A 22,326-nucleotide genomic window follows, 5' to 3' on the forward strand; every position below is an offset into this window, starting at 1 on the left:
GGCAAAATGTTATTGCAAGTCCACTGCTAAAGAGAGTTTGTAGATTGTCCTTTCTTGTTAAGATTTTTGGTAGACCTTTAGACAGAAAAGAAGGAAAACCAGTAAAGCTGTTAGTAGCTCTGAAAGCTCTATTGTGCATTTTATGTTAGGCTGGAGTTACTAGCCAGGACTAATGTTGCAGTTATACTGCACTGATAAGTTCTTGGCTCAAGGACTGGGTCCAGGTTTGACCGCCAGCCTTTTAGAAGGATGTGGACAGATCAGATGAGAACAGCAAAAATGACTAGAGATCTTGAAAGTGTAACCAGTGGGGAAAGACTGAAGAAATCAAGGTTTTAGCCTAAAAAAAAAAAAAAAAAAAAAAAAAGGTTGATAGGAGACATAAGTTTTCAGATAAGTAGTAGGTTTTGTAAAGGAGAAGGGAGTCACCTGATCTCCATGTTTGTGGGGATTGGGACAAATAGTTATGCACTTCTGTTGCAGCTAAAGAGGTTCAGGTAGACCTTAGGAAAAACTTGCTGATAGTAAAGGCGTTGAAGAACATTGAACGCAATTTGCTGGGGCAGTTTCTGAGTCCTTGTCATGCATGGTCTTTAAGCATAAGCTAGATAAAAATCTGCTTGATATGACATGTAGAGATGCTCCTGTTCTGGAGTGGAGGCATAGCAGCAATGGTCTCTTGATATCCTTTCCAGACCTGTGATGCTGTGGCTCCATTACTGAAGGCAAAGGCCTGGTTATACACTAGCATCAACACTGGTCTCCAAAAGGAGAGGTCTATGTCTAACCACCTAAGGTTGAGAAATGACAGGGGGAAAAGCTAAATTATAACTGTGTGCATCTGCCAAATGGCCTCATTTCAAGGTCTGCTTACAGTGCTGTTGAAATCAGGGCTGTTGCCATTACCTTCAGGAAGAACAACCTTTAACTCAAAATTGTCATTTGCTATTCACTGCTGGCATTCAGAAGTCTCAAGGTGGACACAGCAGCCTCAAACGCTGGGTCTGCCTTGGTGTTTGAAGGAATGGGACAGAAGGTTGGTGACTGCCCGTTCACATACCGACTGCTGCCATCTTTGGCCCTTCAGTGAGTTAGTGTCAATCCTGGGTGCCACGTTCGGAACCAGAAGGTCTAAGAGGGCACAACTGAGCTGTCTCAATCACGTCACATTGAGAACCACACCAGAATCAGTCGCAGGCTGCCAGAAAAGTTTTCTCTGTGTTTGCTGTATTCTATGCCTTGGTTTAAACAGAGCTGACGGCTCTTTTGAGAGCGTTGGACGAAAACAAAAGCAGAAACAAACGGGCATGGGGAAGGACAGTGTTGTACCCAATTCCTGTGATCCCGGCAGATTTACTCTGCGCTGCCATATGCTAAATCTGCTGGGTAAAGGATTGGATATTGCATGTAAAGAGAGGAGATGGGGCCTTTCTGAGGCTGACTTCTCCTGGCAGGAGACGCTGGCAGAATGAGTTGTTTGTTTGTTTTTTTGTGGGTTTTTTTTGAGATGATGAAATGCAGTGCCTTTTGTTGCTAAGAAAAACATCAGGCAGTTGGATACCATACTCCACAGTGAGCAGATAACAGAGTTCCTACTCCGTGTTTGTGTGGGGTCCTGCAAATAATACTTTAAATTCCCTGTTTGTTTTCTTGCTGTAAAGTGACACTTGTCTTTGAAGGAAAAACGCAAAACAAAGTCAAATAGAGAATAACTTAGAGCAGACAGTACAAAATGTTTCCTAACAATAAGGGCTGGAAAGCTCCATCTTCCCTGGGAAAACAAGCAGGAGAACAAGAGGCTGCACCTCAGCTACACTTAGGTGAGCACGGTAAAGCTGTTCTCTGGCACTGTACCTGGGCGAAAAAAACAGGAGGAAGGAGGAAGGAAGGAGATTCCAGCCTACTTGTAGTACAGTGTGATTCCAGTCACCCAGGCCAGATTTAATATGATTGGACCTGATATCTGGTGCCAGCCAAATTTAAAAGCCATTGTCAAATATGTTTGTAGCTAAGCTGCAGAGATCTGTAACTTGACTTGGGTTTGGAGGTGACAGCCAGCAGAAGGGAGCTCCTCGCAGCAGCACCCACGGCCAGGGTAGGGCCGGCTTTGTCAGATGGGGCTCGGGTGAAGGTGTTGCCTCACTGACTGGGACTGAGTCCTGCTGTGTAGAAGCCACAGCCCAAATTGACAGGAAATGGGCTTGAGAGATGAGAAAAGCCCAGGGATAATGGCTTATATGACTGCTGGGGCATGCTGAGTGGAGGGTAGGGCAGTCGTGAGACACTGCTAGATGAGCTAAAGACTCCATTAGATTGAAACTGGAGTACTGTATGGGATACATATTACTGATTGAGGTCTGGGGCTTACTGGATAAGAGTGAGCTGTTGTACAGTACAATTCAAGAGTGCTATTCGATCTGCAGTGGAGGAAAAAGCAAACCAAAGCTGTGCATTGAACAAATATGTCTGTGCAAAGATCTGGGTGGGAATGTGCACATTGCCTGATATGATTCAGTGTCCCAAATGGCTTTAAACAGCCCATAGAATTTCTATGTCTAAAACAGATTCTAGCAAAGGAAAGCTTTTATGATGCACTAATAGGCTCATTAGGCTTTCTTGAGCAAGGCACGCTCGCAGCATCGTATGCTTTTTCCATTACAGGAATTACACATGTTTTGTTGTGCTTTGGGTTTTGTTTTGTTTTCCACATAGACTTGCCCTGACAGTTCCCCCATTCAGGTTTATATTGGAGGTACCATCTCGAGCCAATGAATTTTATGAAATATGTTGCTGGCACTCACGGAGAGATGCATAAAGGAAATATTCTAATGACAGTTGGAAGGGCTTTGATCCCTTTCCAAGACTGCACTCATGTCTTTGAAATGTGAGTTTGGCAGTGCTGGAGAGGCTGGGCTCTTTGGTTCTCTTTGGCACAAGCCCATGTGACAGACATTATGTCCTCTATCAGGGGACCCACGTAACCTTGAGAAGTGTAAGCAATGCTCACAGATTGCATTGGGTCAGATAGTCTGGGCTGATAACAAAGCAGCCGCAGCAGTAGGGGGGAGTCAGCCCAGTCCAGCGCAATAACTGAAAACTATTTTGACCTGGTAACTGTTGGGTCTGCTGCCTGCGGCTACGTAGTTGGACATGAACTGCAAAAGTAGTTAATTTATGCCTCCTTGAGTGTAGGAATGTGGTGATGATGGATAGGGATGGGAGGTTATTAGAAACATAGGGAGGAAGGAGAGGATGGAATTCCAGCTCATGTTTTTATCTCTTACATGTACACATGCACGCGCACGCACACACACACACATACACACATGCACGTGCGCATGCACACACACAAATGCGTATATATGTTGGTTCCCTTGCATGCACGCTCTTGGCTGACTTGCACATATGCACAATCCAAATGCTTGCACACTCATACCTCAGTGCATGCATGCACATGCAGGCACATGTTCACACACAAAGGATTTGACTAAACTAAAGGCTTGATATGTTTATGTGTTGCAGGTTACAGTGTGTTTTTACAAAAGGGGTTACATTTACTTCCTCCCAAGCAAGCATGATCTGTTTACACCCAATCCTGTGGAGAGCCTTGGCTAAAAACCCTTTCAGCACTCTATTCTTTTACCATTTTAATACAATCTGCTCATTCATAGACTTTTGTTGGCTAACAGGGAGGTAGTGGTCAGAGGAATACTATAAAACTAAGTCCAATTTACTTGATTCGGTGGATTTACATTAGATATGAATTCAGTCTTGGTGATGCACTGATATCACTGGTGAATTAGTTAAATACTGTCTGTTCTGGATGTTGTCTGTGGTAATAATCCATGTACAAAACAGCCCTAGATGTTGAAGCGCATAGCCTGCATGCAATTAACTGGGAGAGTGACTGTGCCCATGCATTGAAAATGTGATAGGGGCTGGGGATTGGCTTGTGCAGACAGTAGGCAAAAAGACAACCAAGATTAAAAGAGATATCAGTTTAGATCATTTGAAACTATAAGAGAAGAGCGAGGATAAAACTCATAATCTTAGGAGGCGAATTTGATTATAGTTACTACTGTATGGATTTACTTAGACCATAAAATGCTTGCATCCACAGTCAACGACAGCAGTCTCAAACACAAACAGTGGGTCTTTCTTTCCCACAATGATACAAAACACACAAACATTTTTCTACTCAGAGTTACACAATGCTTCTCTTTCTGTCCTGTTCTCTCTCACACAAAATACCACGTCACTCCCACATTCTCTCTTATGCCTTTACTCACTCTTGTACTGATGCTCTCGCACATGCCAACATATGCATTATCCTGTTCATACGTACACATGCTCTATCACATTTTTCCCTCTAATACGCTTACACTTTTATTTGGAGATGCACATAATCACTCATGTAATTTCAAGTTATTGCTCATGGACACATTTAGCAATGAGTCTATGTTTGGAAAAGATGATTTAAGACACAAAGAAGATCCTGGAAATAGATTAAGTACAAGCTCAGAACATTGAGCAGATAGATACATGCAGAGCAAGCTTGAGGAGCTAAGGGAAAGATAGATGTATTGGGAACAGTGGAGAGATGAGAAATGTGTAAAGGGTCACAGTGCTGACCTTTCCTTCAGGATGTCATCCACATTGATCAGAAGATAAACACTGTATGGAATGGAAACATACCCTTCCATTGGTGTCCCCAAAGAGCATGTCTTCCTCCATGAGTCAGCGAGGGCCTGGGGACACCCAGCCATGAACTATTTTGGAGGCAATGACTTAAGCAAGTGGCAGGGGAAACTATTGTGGAAATATGAATGTGTTTTCCATTGGGGAGTCCTCCAGGGAAGGACAGAAAGATCTTGGTGTTGAGCCAACTCCCCTGGTTTTTTTTTTTTTTTTTTTTTTTTTTCACCCTTCTGGGAACAAAAGCCTTGCAAAGTATGCAAGGAAGGAACCCTACTTACTGAAAGTGAGTGCATTTGATTTGTGAGAGCTACATGAGCGTATACACACCCATGCACATATGGAAAGGGGGACTTTAGGAAGCAGGTATCAACCTGCTCAAGGCCATAATGGTGTTCTGTCCTTACAAGCTGCTGAACCGTGCTTGCAGTTAGGAGACTGACTCAGTGACAAACCCTTGTGATCTCTCTTTGCGTTATTTCCACTGGGCAAGTGAAGACAGTACAACTCATCTGTGTTTTGGATCTTGTGTTGGTAGAAAACTTAATACCAAGAGACAGTGTGGGCTGGAGACAGAGAACCTATGGGTTCACTCTCATGCTTCACTTTCTCCAGCTCTTCTCTGAGAGAGGATATCATGGTACCACTGGAACCAGTGTGGCAGTACAGTATAGGCTTTGACAAACTTGCTCCTCCTGTATTCAAGTATAGAAAAGGCTGTTCCTCCAAAGGAGAGCCAAAAGTACTTATAAAGGCCATTGAGTTTAGGGGATTGAATTTGCTGGCCCACAAACAAATTGCTCTGTAACCTTGAGACATCCCAAAAGCTAAAAAGAAACCCTGCTCTTTTGGGGAGACCTGTAAGCAGCCTTAGGAATTTATGGCATGATGTGGGACCTGCTTCTCCAATAGAAATTTGTTGTAAGGTGTGCTATATCTGGCTCCCGAGACAGAAAGGAGCAAAACTCTTAAGAATAGATGCTGACTCCCAAGCAACAATTCAGTTCAGAGCATTTTTCCCAGGGACTTCTGTGAGGGGCAGGAGGAGAAGAACATTCTTCTGCCACCAGTCAATCTGACTGCAAATGGCCAGGCTCCACACCTGCATACTCAGGCTATGTGTGAACCAGTTTGTCAATCCTGTGTTAAAAATAGGTGAGACCCAGCTGCCCTTCCTAACGAGATTCTTAAATGGGCCCATATTTCTTCATACCTTTCCATATTTTTAACTTTGTTTGTCTGTCAGGAATTTGGGAGGGAAACACTTTGCCTGTCAGTAATATTTTTGCCCACTTGTAGGCTTGACTGGTTTTGCTTATTATTTTGCAGGGTTTGAATACAGCAGATCTAACCTTGTTTTGCTTACTCCTATCTCCTTGGCGCTACTTTCCTTGCTGGAAATAGCAATTCCCTAAGACACATCCTGTGTCAGGGTTAGACCATGTGTGTCTCAGCGTGAGTGACTGCTGCTTGCAGGAATAGCTTCATGAGCTGGTGCTTGTTATTGTGCTAGCCTGAAGACATGAAACTTGTTATTGTGGGGGAGAATTATAGGTAACAATAATAAACAACTTAGAGGAAACGTGCAAGGTAACTGCTGATACAGAAAGATTTACTGACCATAATACATGGTTAATTACATTCATAATAAATAGAGTCCTATACTGATCTCAGGAATGTGGACGGTTTTATGTTTGGATTTTGCAGTTGTAGCTAATCAATGGCTAGAAGACCTCATATGAGATTGACTATATGAATGTGAAGTAATTGAAGTTTGGAGGTGGGTTATTAAAATATTTCAGAGGACTGGTACTCAGGATATTATAAGATCTTTGCCTGGATTGCAGCACTTCTTCAATACTCTGTTGCTTTTGTGTTACCTTTAGAAAAATGGATTTCTCTTTTGCAGAGCTTACTTAGATGTCAATGAACTAAAGAACATCCTCAAACTGGATGGATCCACACACCTCAACATCTTCTTTGCCAACTCCTCTGAGGAAGAGCTGGCTGGAGTGGCAACTTGGCCGTGGGACAAGGAAGCCTTGATGCATCTAGGTGAGTGATAAAGATGTTTCCTCTTTGTAAAGCATTCTTGTGAGGCACTAAGAAGGAAAGACAAATATGCGTTAAGCTCTGTTCTGATTTCTTATCATTCCTCTAATATATAGTCAGGGGAAAAAAAGTATTTCACGATTCCCAGATACTGGCTCACAACCAGGAAAATATTAGGTTATAAACCCAAAGCATATTATGGTATTTGTAGATGATGTCAAGCTGAAAATATTTCACCTTTTAAGTGAAGCTACTTTACAGGGCATTCACTCCATGGGAGCACTTTGCAAAGAAGATTGGGGGGATAGGTGGGGGAGTGCTAGAGGGAAGCGAATTATTAACCTTAGCCTGTTACGATATGATCCTTAGTTCATTATCTAGTTTGTGTTCAATTAATTTTCCTCACAAAATGCAGCACACATGCTGTTTTTCTCTGCCAATGTGCAAAAGAGCAAACTGTGAGATCCTTGTATTTCTAATGTTCATTTGAGTGGAACTGGAAAGAGTTCACTGCCCTGCAGATTGTCCTGTGTGTTTCATAACTCGGTTGTTGAATACGGCTGCTGTAACCCAGGAATCCAGACAAAGCTATGCATCCTAGCAAATGAGTCATTGCCCTGACACCTGCAGTGCCACTGGACCTCTGTTGCTTGCAGAATATCAAATGAACCTCAAAAGGTTCAGAAGGCACCCACTGGGTCTGCACATACTTATCTTGACTGTGTGAACTTCCCTAGGGCTGCAAACCTGATCTGGTAATCTTGTAAGAGCAGGGACTAGCACAAGTTTTCCAGACATTTCTTTAGCTTGTTCAGACCTTCCTAGACTGGAAGTGAAGTCCAGTTTAGGCAAAGTTTGATCTTCTTGAAAGGCTATTTCTATCAGTTTTTACATTACCCGAGCCCAAACTGAGCAAAACAAAAAAGATGTGGCAAATGTAGAGGCCAGATGAGGAGAACTATTATGGTGTGCATTATTTTGAAACATATTATGGAAGTTGAATTACAAAGCAGCAACCTTGCACTCAAGCTATCAGAGTCAGGGAGGCTTTTCTATGTTCAAAAGCACATTACCCCCTAACCTAGATTTTAAAATCTCCTTATGGTCTCCTCTCTCCATAGCTGAGAGGCTCCATGGACAGACTAAGCAGGTGAAGCTGGCCTCCCCATTTTATTATGACATCCAGGATTGCAGCTGCTCTGCAAGAAGCGCGAGCAAACTTCCCTTCCCTAGGAACCAGCCCTGACAGGGGTCCGAACAGTGACTCCTGCCGAGCAAGGCTGGAAATAAAGCCCCTTCCACTCCAGCCAGCCTGCAGCACCACCTCCATGTGCTCCTGCTGTCAGAGCCTGAAACAGAAGAGCTATGAATGCCCGCACCAGCCCCGCAGTAACTCCGATTGCTTGTGACTGTGCAACAGTTTGGGTTGCCTTTGGGAAACTTTACCCTTAATGCTACTGCTGGAAAGAAGTAAGGCTGCAGTAAATCTGATCTTCCCCTAAATGGGTGTTTTCACAGCTTCCCTTAGTGTTGCCGTGGAAGGGAGCGGAGAAAAAGGGGAAGGCTCTAGAGCACCAAGAAGATCCTTCCACAAGAGGGCTGGGGCTTGCTCAAAGCCCTAATGGGTTGTTCTGTCACTTCATTAAGCTAATTGTCAACATCGTGCCTGAGCAAAACAATTTAAATTCAGCCCCTACAGTGTATTGACAGAATTCATTGACCAAAGAGAGATCTCACGAGAAAAAGACATTAACCGACAGTTTAAAGTTGACTCACAGTGGAAAAAAAGTAAAAATAAATAAATAATGGTCATAATTTCCTGTCATAATAGCCCTCCCAGACCTGTGCTTGGTCTGTAAGAATTCATCTTTAATCTTTTTTACTCTCTTCTATAAATCCAATATGTACTTAATAAAAAATATGAAATATGTCCTGTGGTGCAGATCTAAAGGCTGGGATAGAGATTGCCTGGGTGAGGGAGTTTATCTTTTCTGTAAAACTGCAGTTGATTTAGATTCTTGACAGCTGTGAAAAATACAAATTTTCAACAAAGGCAAAAATAAAATCACCCTCTCCAGCTGCCTCCGGGCTGTCCAATGCCAGAACTATTTAGCCAGCCTTTATTTTGAAGGTACCTCCTGCTGAGGAATTTCACCAGTACTCCTGGAACTGGAAAACAAACTCCAAAAGTATCTTTGGGAAGGAGACTCTTGCAAAACAATATACCTAGATACTCTCAGGATGTAAATGGTTCCACCTGGGCAGAGCCCAAGCACTGGAGGAATCAAGTATATATTGTATAAAGGGGGAGAGAAGGATACAGAGAATACAAGGATCACAGTAGCTGTGTAATTGTATGTCTGTATACTGGTAATTGGACCTGTGGAGGGCTGGTATGAGGACCGGTTCAATGCCCTGAAAAGGGGTGCACAGACTCTGAATGTGATCCCAAGAAAGCATTGATGTGTCATAATAGGCAGGATGTTGCAGTGCGATTAACTCCCTCTTTTGTGTTTGTATTCAAATCTGCAACTCCATTACTTTATGCATATGTAAACATACAGATATACTTATGTGCATGTATGCATGCACGTGACCCTTCTCTGCACTGTGTGCATGCATTCACATATGCCCACACACACAGTGTTCTCTTCTCTCTCTTGCATATCTATGTGTGTGTCCTTGCAAGACATACAAAGTAGTCCTTCCTCTCTGTTCAGCATTAATAAAATTTCACCTGGAGCACTGTGTCATGTTTGTGCACCGAACTTGAAGGAAAATGTGAGACAACTGGGAAAACCAAAGGAGAACAGTCAGGGAGGTCTAGAAGATGACTTGAGCTACAAGGAAAGGTTGAATGGATTAAGGTTGTTGAGACTAAAGGAAAAGAGCCTGAAGTGGGGATGATGACAAACTCATAAAAGCTGATGAAAGGGGAGAAGAATCTTGTTATTTGTATCCATGCTAGTCAGGACTTGAAGCTATGAACTTCAATTACCAAAAATTTGATTCAGATTAGATATTAGGAAAATCCATCTAATGGTAAGGATACCAAGTGTTGAACTTGATTGCTGGGGCAGTTGTGTCATCAGAGGTTATAAAAAGACAATAGGCCAATATATTTCAGGGATGATATAGGCCTAATTGGTCTTGTTTTGTTTGGGAGCTGAATTAGATGGCTTTTTGAGGTCTTCTCAGTCTTATTTTTCTGTAATTCCATGATTATTGCAAAATAAGTTGCTGAGCAGATGAAAATGAAGAGTCTATGGTATGTCAGAACCTGGTGATCTCATCTTCTCTGTGTTAGAGTCACTGATAAAATTCCTCCTGCCAAAACCTTTTCTCTCCTCATGACACTAAATCAATATTGCACCATATCCAAGATTGGTTTTACTGTTATTTCTTTCCCAAAGCAGCCTCCCCTTCTTTTGGTAGGCAATATATACAAACAGTTTTAACTAAAAGGCTTGGAAAAGTTGAGGCCAACAAGATAAATAGACAATATAGAGGGCATATCATAAATCCAAAGCTACATCTAGCTGAGCTAAAAATATAATTCTTACGATTAATTCAATATACTGTAAAGCCTCAGTAATTTACTATTTGCTTATCTACACATCCCATAATTCACACAACAAAAAAATCACCATACCATTTCTTTGCACATATTTAACAACCACAGAGATCTTTTAGAGCTATCATGTTCCAGGATTTCAAATTTTTTGACACATTAGACTTATGCATATTCATTAGTGGACTATGCAGTACTGTCACAGACAGTTCAGATCAAACTAGGCTTGACTGAGTATATGAACAGAGTATATTAATGATGGTTACTTCAAAGCTGTCTATATGATCAAAGCACACCGCACAAAAATCTCACGCTTCCTAGCACTGTGCATATTCTTTTTTTGTCCAGCTATTAGTTTGCAAATATTGGCAACACATACTATGATTCTTAGGGTGTATCGTAAGTTAGTAGCTTTCTGTTGTATCTATACTCCCCAGAATAACGTGCAGTGAATGTTCCAGGTATGTTTTATTTGCCTTTTGGTATCAAATGCATTGCTTACATTTATCTGGGGGGAAGCATTCTGTTTAAGAACACTACATGATTTGAAATTACATTGTATGAGGTGATTGCATGGGGGAATTTTGTCTGAGTTAAAAACAAGCCAACTGAATTGACCATATTCACTAGGAAGACTCATTGTCACTATGTTTTGGTTTAGGACATTGGAGTTTGTCCCCTGATTCCTTATCCTTAGAATCCCTGATTGCAGATGGGATTAAGTCTTGCCATGTGGTTTCTCTTAGGAGATAAGGTGTCTGATTGTGCCAAAAGGCTGTCTACTATGGAAGATCAGATGAACTGCTGGTGGATCTGCCGTTAGAAAAGACTTCTCTTGCTTTTTCTAAGAGACAAGGCAAATGCAGGTCTTCTTTTCTTTTCTCCTTGTAGGTGGCATTGTGCTGAATCCCTCCTTCTATGGAATTCCTGGCCACACACACACGATGATCCATGAAATTGGGCACAGCCTGGGACTCTATCATGTCTTCCGGGGTATCTCAGAGATCCTCTCCTGCAGTGATCCGTGCATGGAAACTGAGCCCTCCTTTGAGACTGGGGACCTCTGCAGTGATACAAACCCTGCTCCTAAGCACAAGCTGTGTGGGGATCCTGGACCTGGCAATGATACGTGTGGTTTTCACAGTTTTCTAAACACACCGTTCAGTAACTTCATGAGTTATGCAGGTACTCAGCCTTCCTTGGTTTGCTGTTGGGGACTTTGTTTGGGTGGGAATAAGGAACAGCAATATTACCTCTGATTTCTACAGTCTATTTCATGCGGGGCTTTATGCTGACATCTGTGTCCGTGGATCTAGGACCAAACTTGATGAGGAGCTGACCTTGATAGCCTTGGGAATCCCTTACAGTTCTTGTGATTTTTTTTTTCCTAGCTTTTGCAAACTTTTCATAGTTTTATGTGATGACTAGGTAGAGGGAAGAAATGAGACAGGCATTAAGAAAACAGCTCCTAAAGGCTCTACAGCAAATTAGATACCCTGTTACCCTGGGGTGTAGATACCTGATCTATGAGGTCTCCTTTGAAACACCCCAAGTTCAGAGATTATGTTTACCTGCCCCCAAGGAGATGCTGAATATCAGATGAATATTGATACCAAAAAGGCTGTGGGATGAACCTATGACCAGTAGGCAGCTAATGAGATGCTGCTCATGCCTCTGTATGTCTGCTCAAATACCACGTTTGTTGTTGGATTTTGGTCCACTGCGGTTCAGCTACGATCACTCACATCTCTGAGTTTCATCATCAGAGCATGAATACTGGGACAGCCCCTGTATAGGGATTGCTGTTCTGGTAAAAGTATACCAATGTGCTGCACTGGTTTGTGGTGGGAGTGCAGCTACAAAGGCTCTGTACCACCACAGTAAAACTGTCCCTCCAAGTGGAACAAGCTTTATCAGCAAAAGCCTGATTTTGTAGTTACAACTCTGTATACACCAGAGACTTCTGTTGGCACAGCTGTGTTGTTCGAGGATCCCAGTTCACAGCAGTTCCTACCAACAGAGCTATGCTGGGAGAAACCTCCCATGCAGATGCAAGCTGGAAATCAATGCTGACACTGCATTGCATAATGCAAAGAGGGCATCTGAGCTACTGTAACCCCTGCCCATCAGACAAATGTAGGGGGGGGGGATCCTTGCATCTGTCTTTCAGACAAATGTAGGGGTGAGACCCTTGCTTCTGTGCATCAGGAAGACATAGGAGTGGCACCCTTGCTCCACCCTTGGAAGTTCAAGGAGAAATGAAAGATCCTATTTTATTTTGCAGAAAGAAAAGGGATACCTTGGGCAGTATTTACCCCTACGTTGGGTCACAGAGTCTAGTCATGATGTAGGTCTATGACATTGAGCTGGCAGCATCAACAACGTTTTAAAGGTGGCCAATACACTCATAACCACTGAAGGGCACCTTTATACTACAGGCAGAAACACAGATTGGCCACTCAAAAGGTCATAAGAGTGCTTATCCTGTAATAAAACTGTAGGAAAGCAAAGTGTTTAATGTCAGCTGGGGCACAGACTGAAATGATTTATAACATAAACGATTTTATGCCCTTCATGGCACTGGCTTAAAGTGATGCTTAGGTTTCTCTTATTTTTCTATTTGTTTAGAGGGTGTTTTCAGGGACGAGCATACACACACTGAGTCAGCTCTTCAACATATTATGCACTTTTCATGCATGCAGTAGGGCAGAAAGTCTCACTACCTGATATATTCTTGTGGTAATATCACACCTACAAGTAGGTACCCCTTTGGATTATAATAACCCTCCACCAAATCTGCTTATGTGTATGGGAAAAGGGGTGGAGTGTGCATGTTTCAAAATGCCACGGTCTCTTCTTCCAAAGGGAATTTGCCTTGCCAACTCTCTCGAGAGATGAGACAGAGAGGCCAAGCACACAGATACCTATCTGCTATTGGGAACTAAAGATGTGCTGGTGCTGTGAGCAGAAACCATTTATTTTTTCTTGAAATATTAAGTGAAGCGACATGATAGGCATCTCTTGAGCTCATGCATGAATCTGTTTGCTTTTCTGTTGTTGCCAGTGGAATAAAAATCATATCAGGATATCAAATTGCTGTAGATATACCTTTGAAACATCTAGGTTGAGGTCATAAAGCTCTAAACATTGCCTTTCTTTCCTTTCTTTTTTACTGCTTGTATAGAATTTAATCATGCGATGTTTGTCTGTCCCTCTCTAGCATCCATCCGTCCAGTCACCTCCAATTCTGTAGCAAAGCACTGACTTAAGGGTAGCTTTTTTTCTCATAAGATAATAAGTCATAAAGTCCAGAAGATCAAAAAGTGTGACAAATGTTTGTATTCTTTTTACAAATGTGAATAGCCATGTTGCCCCCCCCGCCAAAAAAAATATTCTTTTAGACCACTCTCAATGAAATCAGCAGGAATTTACCTCTGAATTCTATTGGAATAATCATCCTAGCAAAGTCTCTTGAATTTCTCTAACTATTATTCATGTGAGGGTCTTGAGCCTTTCTTGAAATCAAGTGACCAAGTGAAATATCTTCCTTCCTCAGCTCTCCTCCCTTTCCTCACCCCCAGGACACAGCCTGTGCTGATGTTTGGACAGATTGAGAATGCAGGTCATCTTTCTCCTGTGCTGCTGTCTCCCTGCTTTGTCCTATATATATTTTATTGTTCCTTTATGATGGCTATTAAGGGCCTTTGTCCCCTTCCGGGCTTCTGTGAAGAATATTTATGGCTTTTACAGCATGCTCAGGGATAGACTATCGATAATTATTGAGGAAATCCAAAGACGTCATATTAAAGCAGCTTTCTGCATACCCAGAGGGATTTGTAGATATTTGCAAGCTGGGGATGTCTGTCTATCTGAGGAGCATGTTTAATGAGGGGAGGTTTGCTGCTCTGTGGAATTAGCCCTGGAAAGACACAGAATAACTGAGGAGTCCTTACTGCATTAGCAGCAGCAGGACTGAATTTGGGACCACAACTTGAGCAGGATCCCAACCAAAGCTTGTGTCTTAAGGAAGATGTGGTAAGGTTTTAAATTAACCAGAAAATTCACCTTTTTCTTTAGAACAAATTCATATTTTCTCATTCCTCTCGAGTTTCTCAGGGCATAGACCTGAAGACGTCTGAGCACCTAGTAATGCTATTACAACATCAAACTGGCAACACACAGGTGACTCACTGAACAGCCTCTGATGACCTGCATCTTCCCAGAAAAGTGTATTACTTGACCTGTGCAAAATTGTCGTTGTTGTTTGTATCGCAGCAGCATGCAGAGGTCGCCTCTGAGACTGAGGCTTTGCTGTGCTAGGAGCTCTGCAAACACGTGTGAAGAGACACTCCGTGTTTCCAAGAGCTTCTCATCTGATGGGAAGAGTATCAGGAAACTGGTTAAAGTGCTAGCATCCAGTTCTTCTTCATCGTAGCTTTTCTGGGTGACTTTGCACAACATAGTTATTTCTTCTGTGATTGCACGATAGAGAAAGGGTAACTTCCTACCTCTTCAGGGCATTGTAGTTTTAAGATTGTTGGGTGTTCAGAAAGTACCTTTTGATAACTGATTTTGCTAGATATGTTCTTATTCCCAAATCATGCTTGGGAAAAACACATGAAATGAGAAACCCAAAGGTACCATGGATATCTATGGGAAATTATCCAGCAAAATGATTTCTCCATTTTGAATCAGAAAGAAATTCTCAATATCAAAAATAGTCATGAAAAGTTTGAAAAGGGTTTTGAATCATATTAATTTGGGACATTTTTAATAGAAAAAAGTTATACTGAACCAGATTTTTCCATTTTTAATCAAATTTTGCATACAATTTTAAATTGATTTTTCAGGACATTTCATATATGTTTTTGTTCATTCAGAAGTTTTAACAAAAATGTTTTAATTATGTTAAAATATTTTTAAATTGTGTGGGTTTTTTTAATCTAAGAAATCTGTCAAGTCTATTGCACGCAGTTGACATGAATCCCATGTCAGTGCTTTATCCTAACATTGTCTTTCCTTTGCTTTCACAAGCTATTCCCATGGCAAAATTTTCAATTTTCAATTTTTATCCTGTCTTAAAATGTCACTTGACTGCACCTGGAATGAGGAAATAACCTCCATGTCACAACTGATTTTTGCACTGTAGTGGCCTCTGGTCTGTGTCAGTTGGCCTCAAATGTTCCCTGGGCATCCTCGGTGCAGCCCCATCTGAGTGAAGGACCACTCATCCCTCCTACCATGGACCGGCTGCCTGTGCTATGAGGAATGGGTCCTTCTGTGGCCTCCTTTAGTGCTGCTTTAATTTCTGTGGGCGTAGTAGAGGGATTCACCCCTCATTTTCTACCTTTGGACTGAGGGAGGTCGATCTTCATCCCATTGACTTTCTAAGGGGCGGTGAAGCAGGTTAGCAATGAGTCAGTTCTCCCTGTAGGCAGAGGGAGACAGAAGATCTCTATCTTGTGGTGCAGATGCTTTTGTATTTCCTCAGGGCAGATAACCACCTTATTTCTGTACAAAGCCTCATGAGACAGTAGCTTTTCCTGATATGCTGAGCCAGTCTGCAATGGGCAGATGCTGAAGAGCAGGGTGAGATGTTTGTGTGGAAAGCATATTTCCAGAAAGGGAATCAGAGGAATGTATGCAACAGGAAAGGAGGGGGGAAAAAGGTCCTTTAGTGAAATGCACTTTTATCCTTTCTCTCAGATGTGTTTTCTTTAAAAAAAAAGTCTCCCAAGTTCAGAGGTTCACCAGTAGCCCCAGCTCTGACCAGAAGGTGCTGCACTGAGGCTTTCTGGCTTTCATCTCCATGTGTCCTTGTTCCCCATCTTGGGGTGACCTCTAGGTGCTTCACATGTGACCTGGACTGGAGGGAGGGAATGTTCATTGATTTATTTTTTTCCCTTTTTAACTTTTGTTTCCTTTCACCTGCCTCCAGAAGTGATGACTGCACTAATTTGTTCACAGGCCATTAAGTTTTGAGTGCTGCAAGAACACATCCAGGCCTGTGCAAGAAGCTCACGTTCACCAGGTCGTAATTCTCTCTCTTGCTCTTTCCTTATCTCCTGTGTCATGGATTTGATTTTTGTTTTAATTTCAGATGATGACTGCACCAACTCCTTCACGCCCAACCAAGTGGCCAGGATGCACTGCTACTTGGATCTTGTGTATCAGAGCTGGCAGCCCGCCAAGAAACCGGCTCCTATTGCAATTGCCCCCCAGATTGTGGCTCGGACGTCCACCTCCGTCACCCTGGAGTGGTTTCCACCCATTGATGGCCACTTCTTTGAAAGGTGATCACGCGCTGCTCTGTACTCTTGCACTGAACTGAACTGAAAGGGGAGAACAGGGAAACAACCCAGGTCTCCACTCCAGGAGAGCATTTTTAACATGTGCTACGTTCTGTATGGGTTAAGGATGCTTTCCTGAATTGGTTCATATTGAGGAGATTATTGATCTGTTTTCTGTTGTTCCTTTCTCAGCCTGTAGCACTCTGTTGAGGGCCATTGATTTGCCATGTAAAGGGCAAATCTTCTTCCATATGTTACAGGGGGAATTTTCAATCAGTGATTCTGGCTGTGTGATTTTTGCTGTTATTGCTGCTCACAAATACCTGTAGTCTTCAGCTCTGCCTGAAAATTCCTCCTCCTTCTCTTGCACTTTTCCTTTGCAAGGTTAGGACAAATCTTGTTTGTGCTCCCATGACGACATGGGGCTCACAGGCAAGGGAGCGCTATGGTCTCACAGGGCGAGGAGGTGGCAGGGCCTGGGAGAATGGCAACTGCTGCCTCCTACCCTGAGCTGCAGGTCTGAGATGGGAGTTGAGCAAGGCAGCGTCAAAGGACCGTGTCCAATGCTCTGCAGCAGGTATTCAAAAGGACAAAATGAAGCCACTTCTGCCACTTCCTCTGCAGTATTTCTGTGTGGCAAATCTCTAGAAGAAGGGAGGACTGCATATGAGAAACCAGCCCCCTTATTCTGCAGTCTGTCTGCATGTCAGTAAATTCTAAGGATGATAGGCCTAAAACCCTGAATATCCTGCAAGTGTCATCTAGCTGCATCTTGAAGAGGGTGTGTAGGTTAGCATGTGTGTATGTGTTCGCATCTGATACATATGCAGCCAGGTGGTATCACAAATGTAAAATTAAAATGCATACAGGGCTGTGGACAAGAATTGCAACACATTGCAGCTCATAGCTAGAGCAACCCTACCTCAGGCAATGCAATGAGGCATTTCATTCAAATACTTTTATGCAGAGCTTGAATGGGCTGTGGGAGCTATAGGAGTCCTGATAAAGATCTTCCTAAATAACTGACCTTCTCACACTACTGTTAGCTCACCTCCCCTGCTTGCATTTTATCTCCATCTTCTTCGTTATTCTATAAAGAGCAAACTTTGAGTATTCTTCAGGACTATAGTGGTCTATCACAGTGTAGCAGTATATCACAAGAGGCCAAATTTGCAAGCATATTAGCTGTCTCAGCACTTCTGCTTTATTCAGTGAGAGTACCTTGAAACCCACTGTCTCCAGTGTGGATGAAACGTCTTCCAGCGCTGAGCATGAGGACACCCTGGCCATTTCAATGGCTGGCTTGCAGTAGATTTGAGTGTGCAGATAGCTAGCATCATCTGCTCATAGATTTTCCCCCTGAACTGCAGATTGATACCAGAGGGGAAAGATCAGGTCATATGAGGAGATGATAAAGAAGGGTCTTGTGCTCTGAACAGTATTTGTTTTAATTGCAGTCTTGCAACAGAATGCTTTTACAACCTACGTGTGAAAAGAAGTATGTGAAGTACTGAAAATGAATTCAAAAATCTTTAGCCCATATTCATTTTTAGATAACTTAAGTTTCTCCAATTTAATTTAGATTTCAGAAGATACTTACTGTGTGTTAAATAAATACCATCTGCCTCTTAAAACATATTGATAGAGAGTTAATTGTTATGTAACCAAATATGTCTTTATTACATATTTCTTATAACTCAATCAATATGTTCTTAATAACCCTTAGTTAGCTGCTTCTTAAATGACATACAATGGATAGCCTGCTAAATCTAAAATTTCATAACAGAGTTATCATATGTTAAATAAATAGTGATTTTTCTAGAAAAATATCCTTTGGGATTTCAGATCTGTGTGTTCATTATTACTGACGTGATTTAAAGAGACAGTCTCAAATAGTTTGAGTCCAATTCTTTGTTAAAATTAAATTCCTGAAACTAAGAGATACAGAAATATTTCTGTGACCATTTTAAAATGTCACTGAAGTATATACATTTTCCTGTCTAAAACAAGCCAAAACTTCTGATGTATTAATCAAAACAAACATAATAGCAGTATTACAGTGACTAATACCGGAAAAGCTCATGTGCTTAACTTTAAGTACCCATGTGTCCAGTGTTGCATGGTTAAAGATACATGCCTGTGTCAATTTGCGAAATTGGGTCACTGTGCAAGACAAGTAGGAGGTAAAATTGGCTAAGTATAATCTTATCTGTGTGTGGGAATACTGTAAATCTCTGCAGATATTTTTACACAAAGTGCACACCATGGCCCAAATTTTACTTGCCTCACTTGAATGAATAAACTCATTCACTTCAATGGGACTATTCATGTAAAAAACAGAAGACTGATACTCAACTGCTGAGTGCCTTGGGCCTGATTTCTAATGCACAGAGCCCCCTTCCATGCTGTTTTGACAGTGTAAAAGGACCTTAAAAGGATGAATGGCTCTGGCTACATTAGCAAGTATTGTGGCCCAATATAAGTGGATCTGTAGCGCAAAACAGTTGTTAATGAAGACCTGACGTCAACACTATATGTGTTTGAGGGAGGTTTACTTCAGACTAGCTCTAATCTGGTCCCAGGGCCTGAATGGCATTAGCAGTTGGAGCATATCAGGTGTGGTCCTGGAGCACATTTTGCACCTTGCTTTCATGCAAAACAGAGTCCAGCTTCTGTGCTCTGTCTGTGGATGAGGTCCTTACGGAGCTGTGGTTGAAGGGAGATAAAGCATGGCCGTAAAGGCTGTGTACATCTTCTCTTCTTAGATGCAACTTCATCACATGTGCCGCAATAATAGGTGTTTTTCTCTTGAGGCCTCAGTTCTAAGAAATATGTGGTTTTGGGAGTAGAGAGTAATCCTAATTCATGGCTTTTGTAAATCTGGGCACTTGCACCTTAGCAAGTGTACCTACACAAGCTGTGCACAGAATTGAAAGGTTCTTCCTGCCAAACCCTCCTTACTTATATAGTGTATACAATTGATGGATGCTATATTGCTCGAGTGTCGTTTACCTGCAATAAATTTGCCAAAGGGAATTTAAACCTAAGCGCTTGCAGCTGGCTGAGCTTCTAAACATCTCTAATAATCAACTATATCAATAACCAGCATTTCTTCTTGTGACCTCTACACATGAGACTGAAATACTTGCCATTCTTCATGTTCCCATAATAAAAGCATTAAGATTGTCACATGCGCATATAATAATATGTAATAATAAAATAATAACAAAGCCAACAAAACAAGTGAAAAACAAGTGAGAAAAAGAAAACTTTATTCATTTCCTGGCTCCATCTATTAGATTCGTTCATCTGCTGTCGCTAAGCATCCATTCATGTGTCTACTATTTGATATGCATAGGCGGGATGTAAACAGTTATTGTGATAGGGCTCTGCAGCAAATTCTGCTTGGATGGAAAACTCTGAGTGCATCTGCTCTTCCAAGTTTTCATTGAGGTGGTTGCATTAATTTCCATGAATCTGATGATATCTCATTCCTAGCAAGCAAATATTTTGGTCAGTATGGTTCCCAGATCTAGATGGCTGGGCTTGATAATTTTTTACTTAAATCTTGCTGGAATGCTTCAGTGCTTTGGAGGGCAGGGCACCGATTCTGAATTCCAAGTAAGCAGGTACAATTTAGTCTGAAAAGAGGCATCCGTTACTGAAAGGAATGACAGATCTTTTCTTCTTTTGGGTTGCTCACTAAACTGATACTGGCTGTGTAAGAGTTGCCTGTGTATCACCAGTAACCTTTATATTCTAAATGCACTTCACTGAAAGATCACGCTGTAGGAATGAATTCCTTCTGTGCTCTGAACTTCATAAGCTGGAATCTCCCCAGCACTTGGCTTATTAGAAAACAGAGAAGTCGAGATTTTCCATTACCCTCACCTTGGGGAGTCCTGTGCACCAATGTATAAGGTGTCTGATATGCTTTGTTCCTAATTAATAGTGTTTTGAACCATTTTACACTCATCTTTTCATGATGTCAGTGGCTGCATTAGGTGTAAGTATCTGGCTTAGATTTTCATAAACCTGTAAATGCAATTCCATAATTAGTTCTGACATCCATGGCAGCTTGCAGGATTTGTGTGCAAAAGTTTGCAGACCAAAAGCTTTAACCCAGGAATCATACCCTGTATAACTCCTTTTAGCCAGTGGAGTTACATCAGGGCTGAGTTTGGCTCCCAAATTGGAAAAGTAAAAAGAGAAAGTTTGCTCATAGCCTTTCCCACATGATGCTCCTTGTGATTTCTCTTACCTCCAAGTCCTTGCTGGTAAAAGGAAATGTTTGTCCATAAGCCTACAGTTTTTTCCACCATGGCAGCCTATGATGAAATTGTATAGCTGCTAATTTGAGTAGAAAGCAGCCCTAATTGTGGAAACTTGGCTTTCAATGTCCTGTCCTCATCCAGGACCAAGCACTAATGCAGGAGTCTCTTTGTAGAGAAACTGAAAGAGTATTATTACAGGGATTTCTATCCTTATTGCTGGTGGATGTGTCTGAAAAACAACTGCACAGTAATAATTCTACATTTTGATTTCTCAGTACCTTTTATTCCAAGTTCTTAAAATGTTTTGCATATATTAGTTAGGCAAGCTGTGTGAGGCACTCAGATTGCTACCAAATAGACAGTTGAGAAATGAAATAAGGAGGTAGTACCATGCTAATAGTACAGATGGGTAAAGTGAGACAGAGAGGAGAAGCTATTCACAACTTGCCCAGATTTATTCATTATGACTGTTATAGATTATGGAAGGAAGCGGAGGGCACCCTTGCTCCATTTTCTCTGTTCTACCTAATTGTCACATTTTATTCCTCGGAAGTTTTCAGCAGGTGCATCCCTTTCTGTGCTGTCTCTGAGTTCAGTCGTTTACTGTCTCTTAGCAGGGGTGGCTGTGGGCCATATTGAAATGGATATGAGTTTTACTGCTGATTTTCTTCCAGGTCCCCCTGTTGATGATCCCTGCTTCCATCTAATTAAGCCAGCAGAAAGCTGACTTTCAAAAAGATCCCTGTCAACAAATACGAGATGCTAAGCTATAGAGCAGCTGAGCGTGTGTCGTCTCTAACACCAAAAGGGAAGCTAGAACACAAAGCTTGGAAGGGCTGAGAGAGTAAATTTACAGTCATGGCCCTGTCCTTGCTGAAGACCCAAAATAACTTCTGCCTGAGGATCGCAATGCCCTTCACAAAACATTGCTCAGATAAATGGCACAATGGGAGTTGGTTCAGATTTGCATAGTTGATTATAATAATTGATGACTCAATTGATACTCACTTGAAGAGTTTAGAGAATGTACTATGTGTCAGACACAAATTGTTTGCCTAAAACCTCTGCCCTTTCTTAGGTGGATTTTTTTCATTTAAGATCAGATGATAATTTCTTTCTTTCCTTTTGGGTGATCAGCATTCCTTAAAGCAGAACAATGAATTCTGAATAATAAGCAACTTTTTGGCATGAATAACCGCACATTCTAGGTCATACACAATTCCAAATTGCATGATCCCATGGAACATTAGGGATGAATTGTGTGAGCCACATCCTAAGCTGATACAAATCAGTTTAATGTTATGGAAGACATTAGAGACACAAGAGTCTACATCAGCTTAAGCGCTGACCTTGTGAATGTATTAGCAAAAATACTTGTGAATCAGTGTTTAACTGGGTTTTCCTGTTCAGCCACTTTTGCTGATAGTACTCTGTTGACAGTAGC

General features: G+C 41.8%; 1 protein-coding gene across 1 annotated transcript in view; it reads left to right on the forward strand.

The window, feature by feature from the left end:
- Nucleotides 1-22,326, forward strand: part of PAPPA (pappalysin 1) — a 188,462-nt gene that overhangs the window by 47,507 nt on the left and 118,629 nt on the right. Inside the window, exons 3-5 of the mRNA XM_026113872.2 lie at nucleotides 6,605-6,750; nucleotides 11,210-11,503; nucleotides 16,419-16,611. Of these exons, the coding sequence (XP_025969657.2) occupies nucleotides 6,605-6,750; nucleotides 11,210-11,503; nucleotides 16,419-16,611 (633 nt within the window). The remainder of the gene's footprint in view (nucleotides 1-6,604; nucleotides 6,751-11,209; nucleotides 11,504-16,418; nucleotides 16,612-22,326) is intronic.

Source organism: Dromaius novaehollandiae, chromosome 20, assembly GCF_036370855.1.
Source record: "Dromaius novaehollandiae isolate bDroNov1 chromosome 20, bDroNov1.hap1, whole genome shotgun sequence".
Taxonomy (NCBI): Eukaryota; Metazoa; Chordata; class Aves; order Casuariiformes; family Dromaiidae; genus Dromaius; species Dromaius novaehollandiae.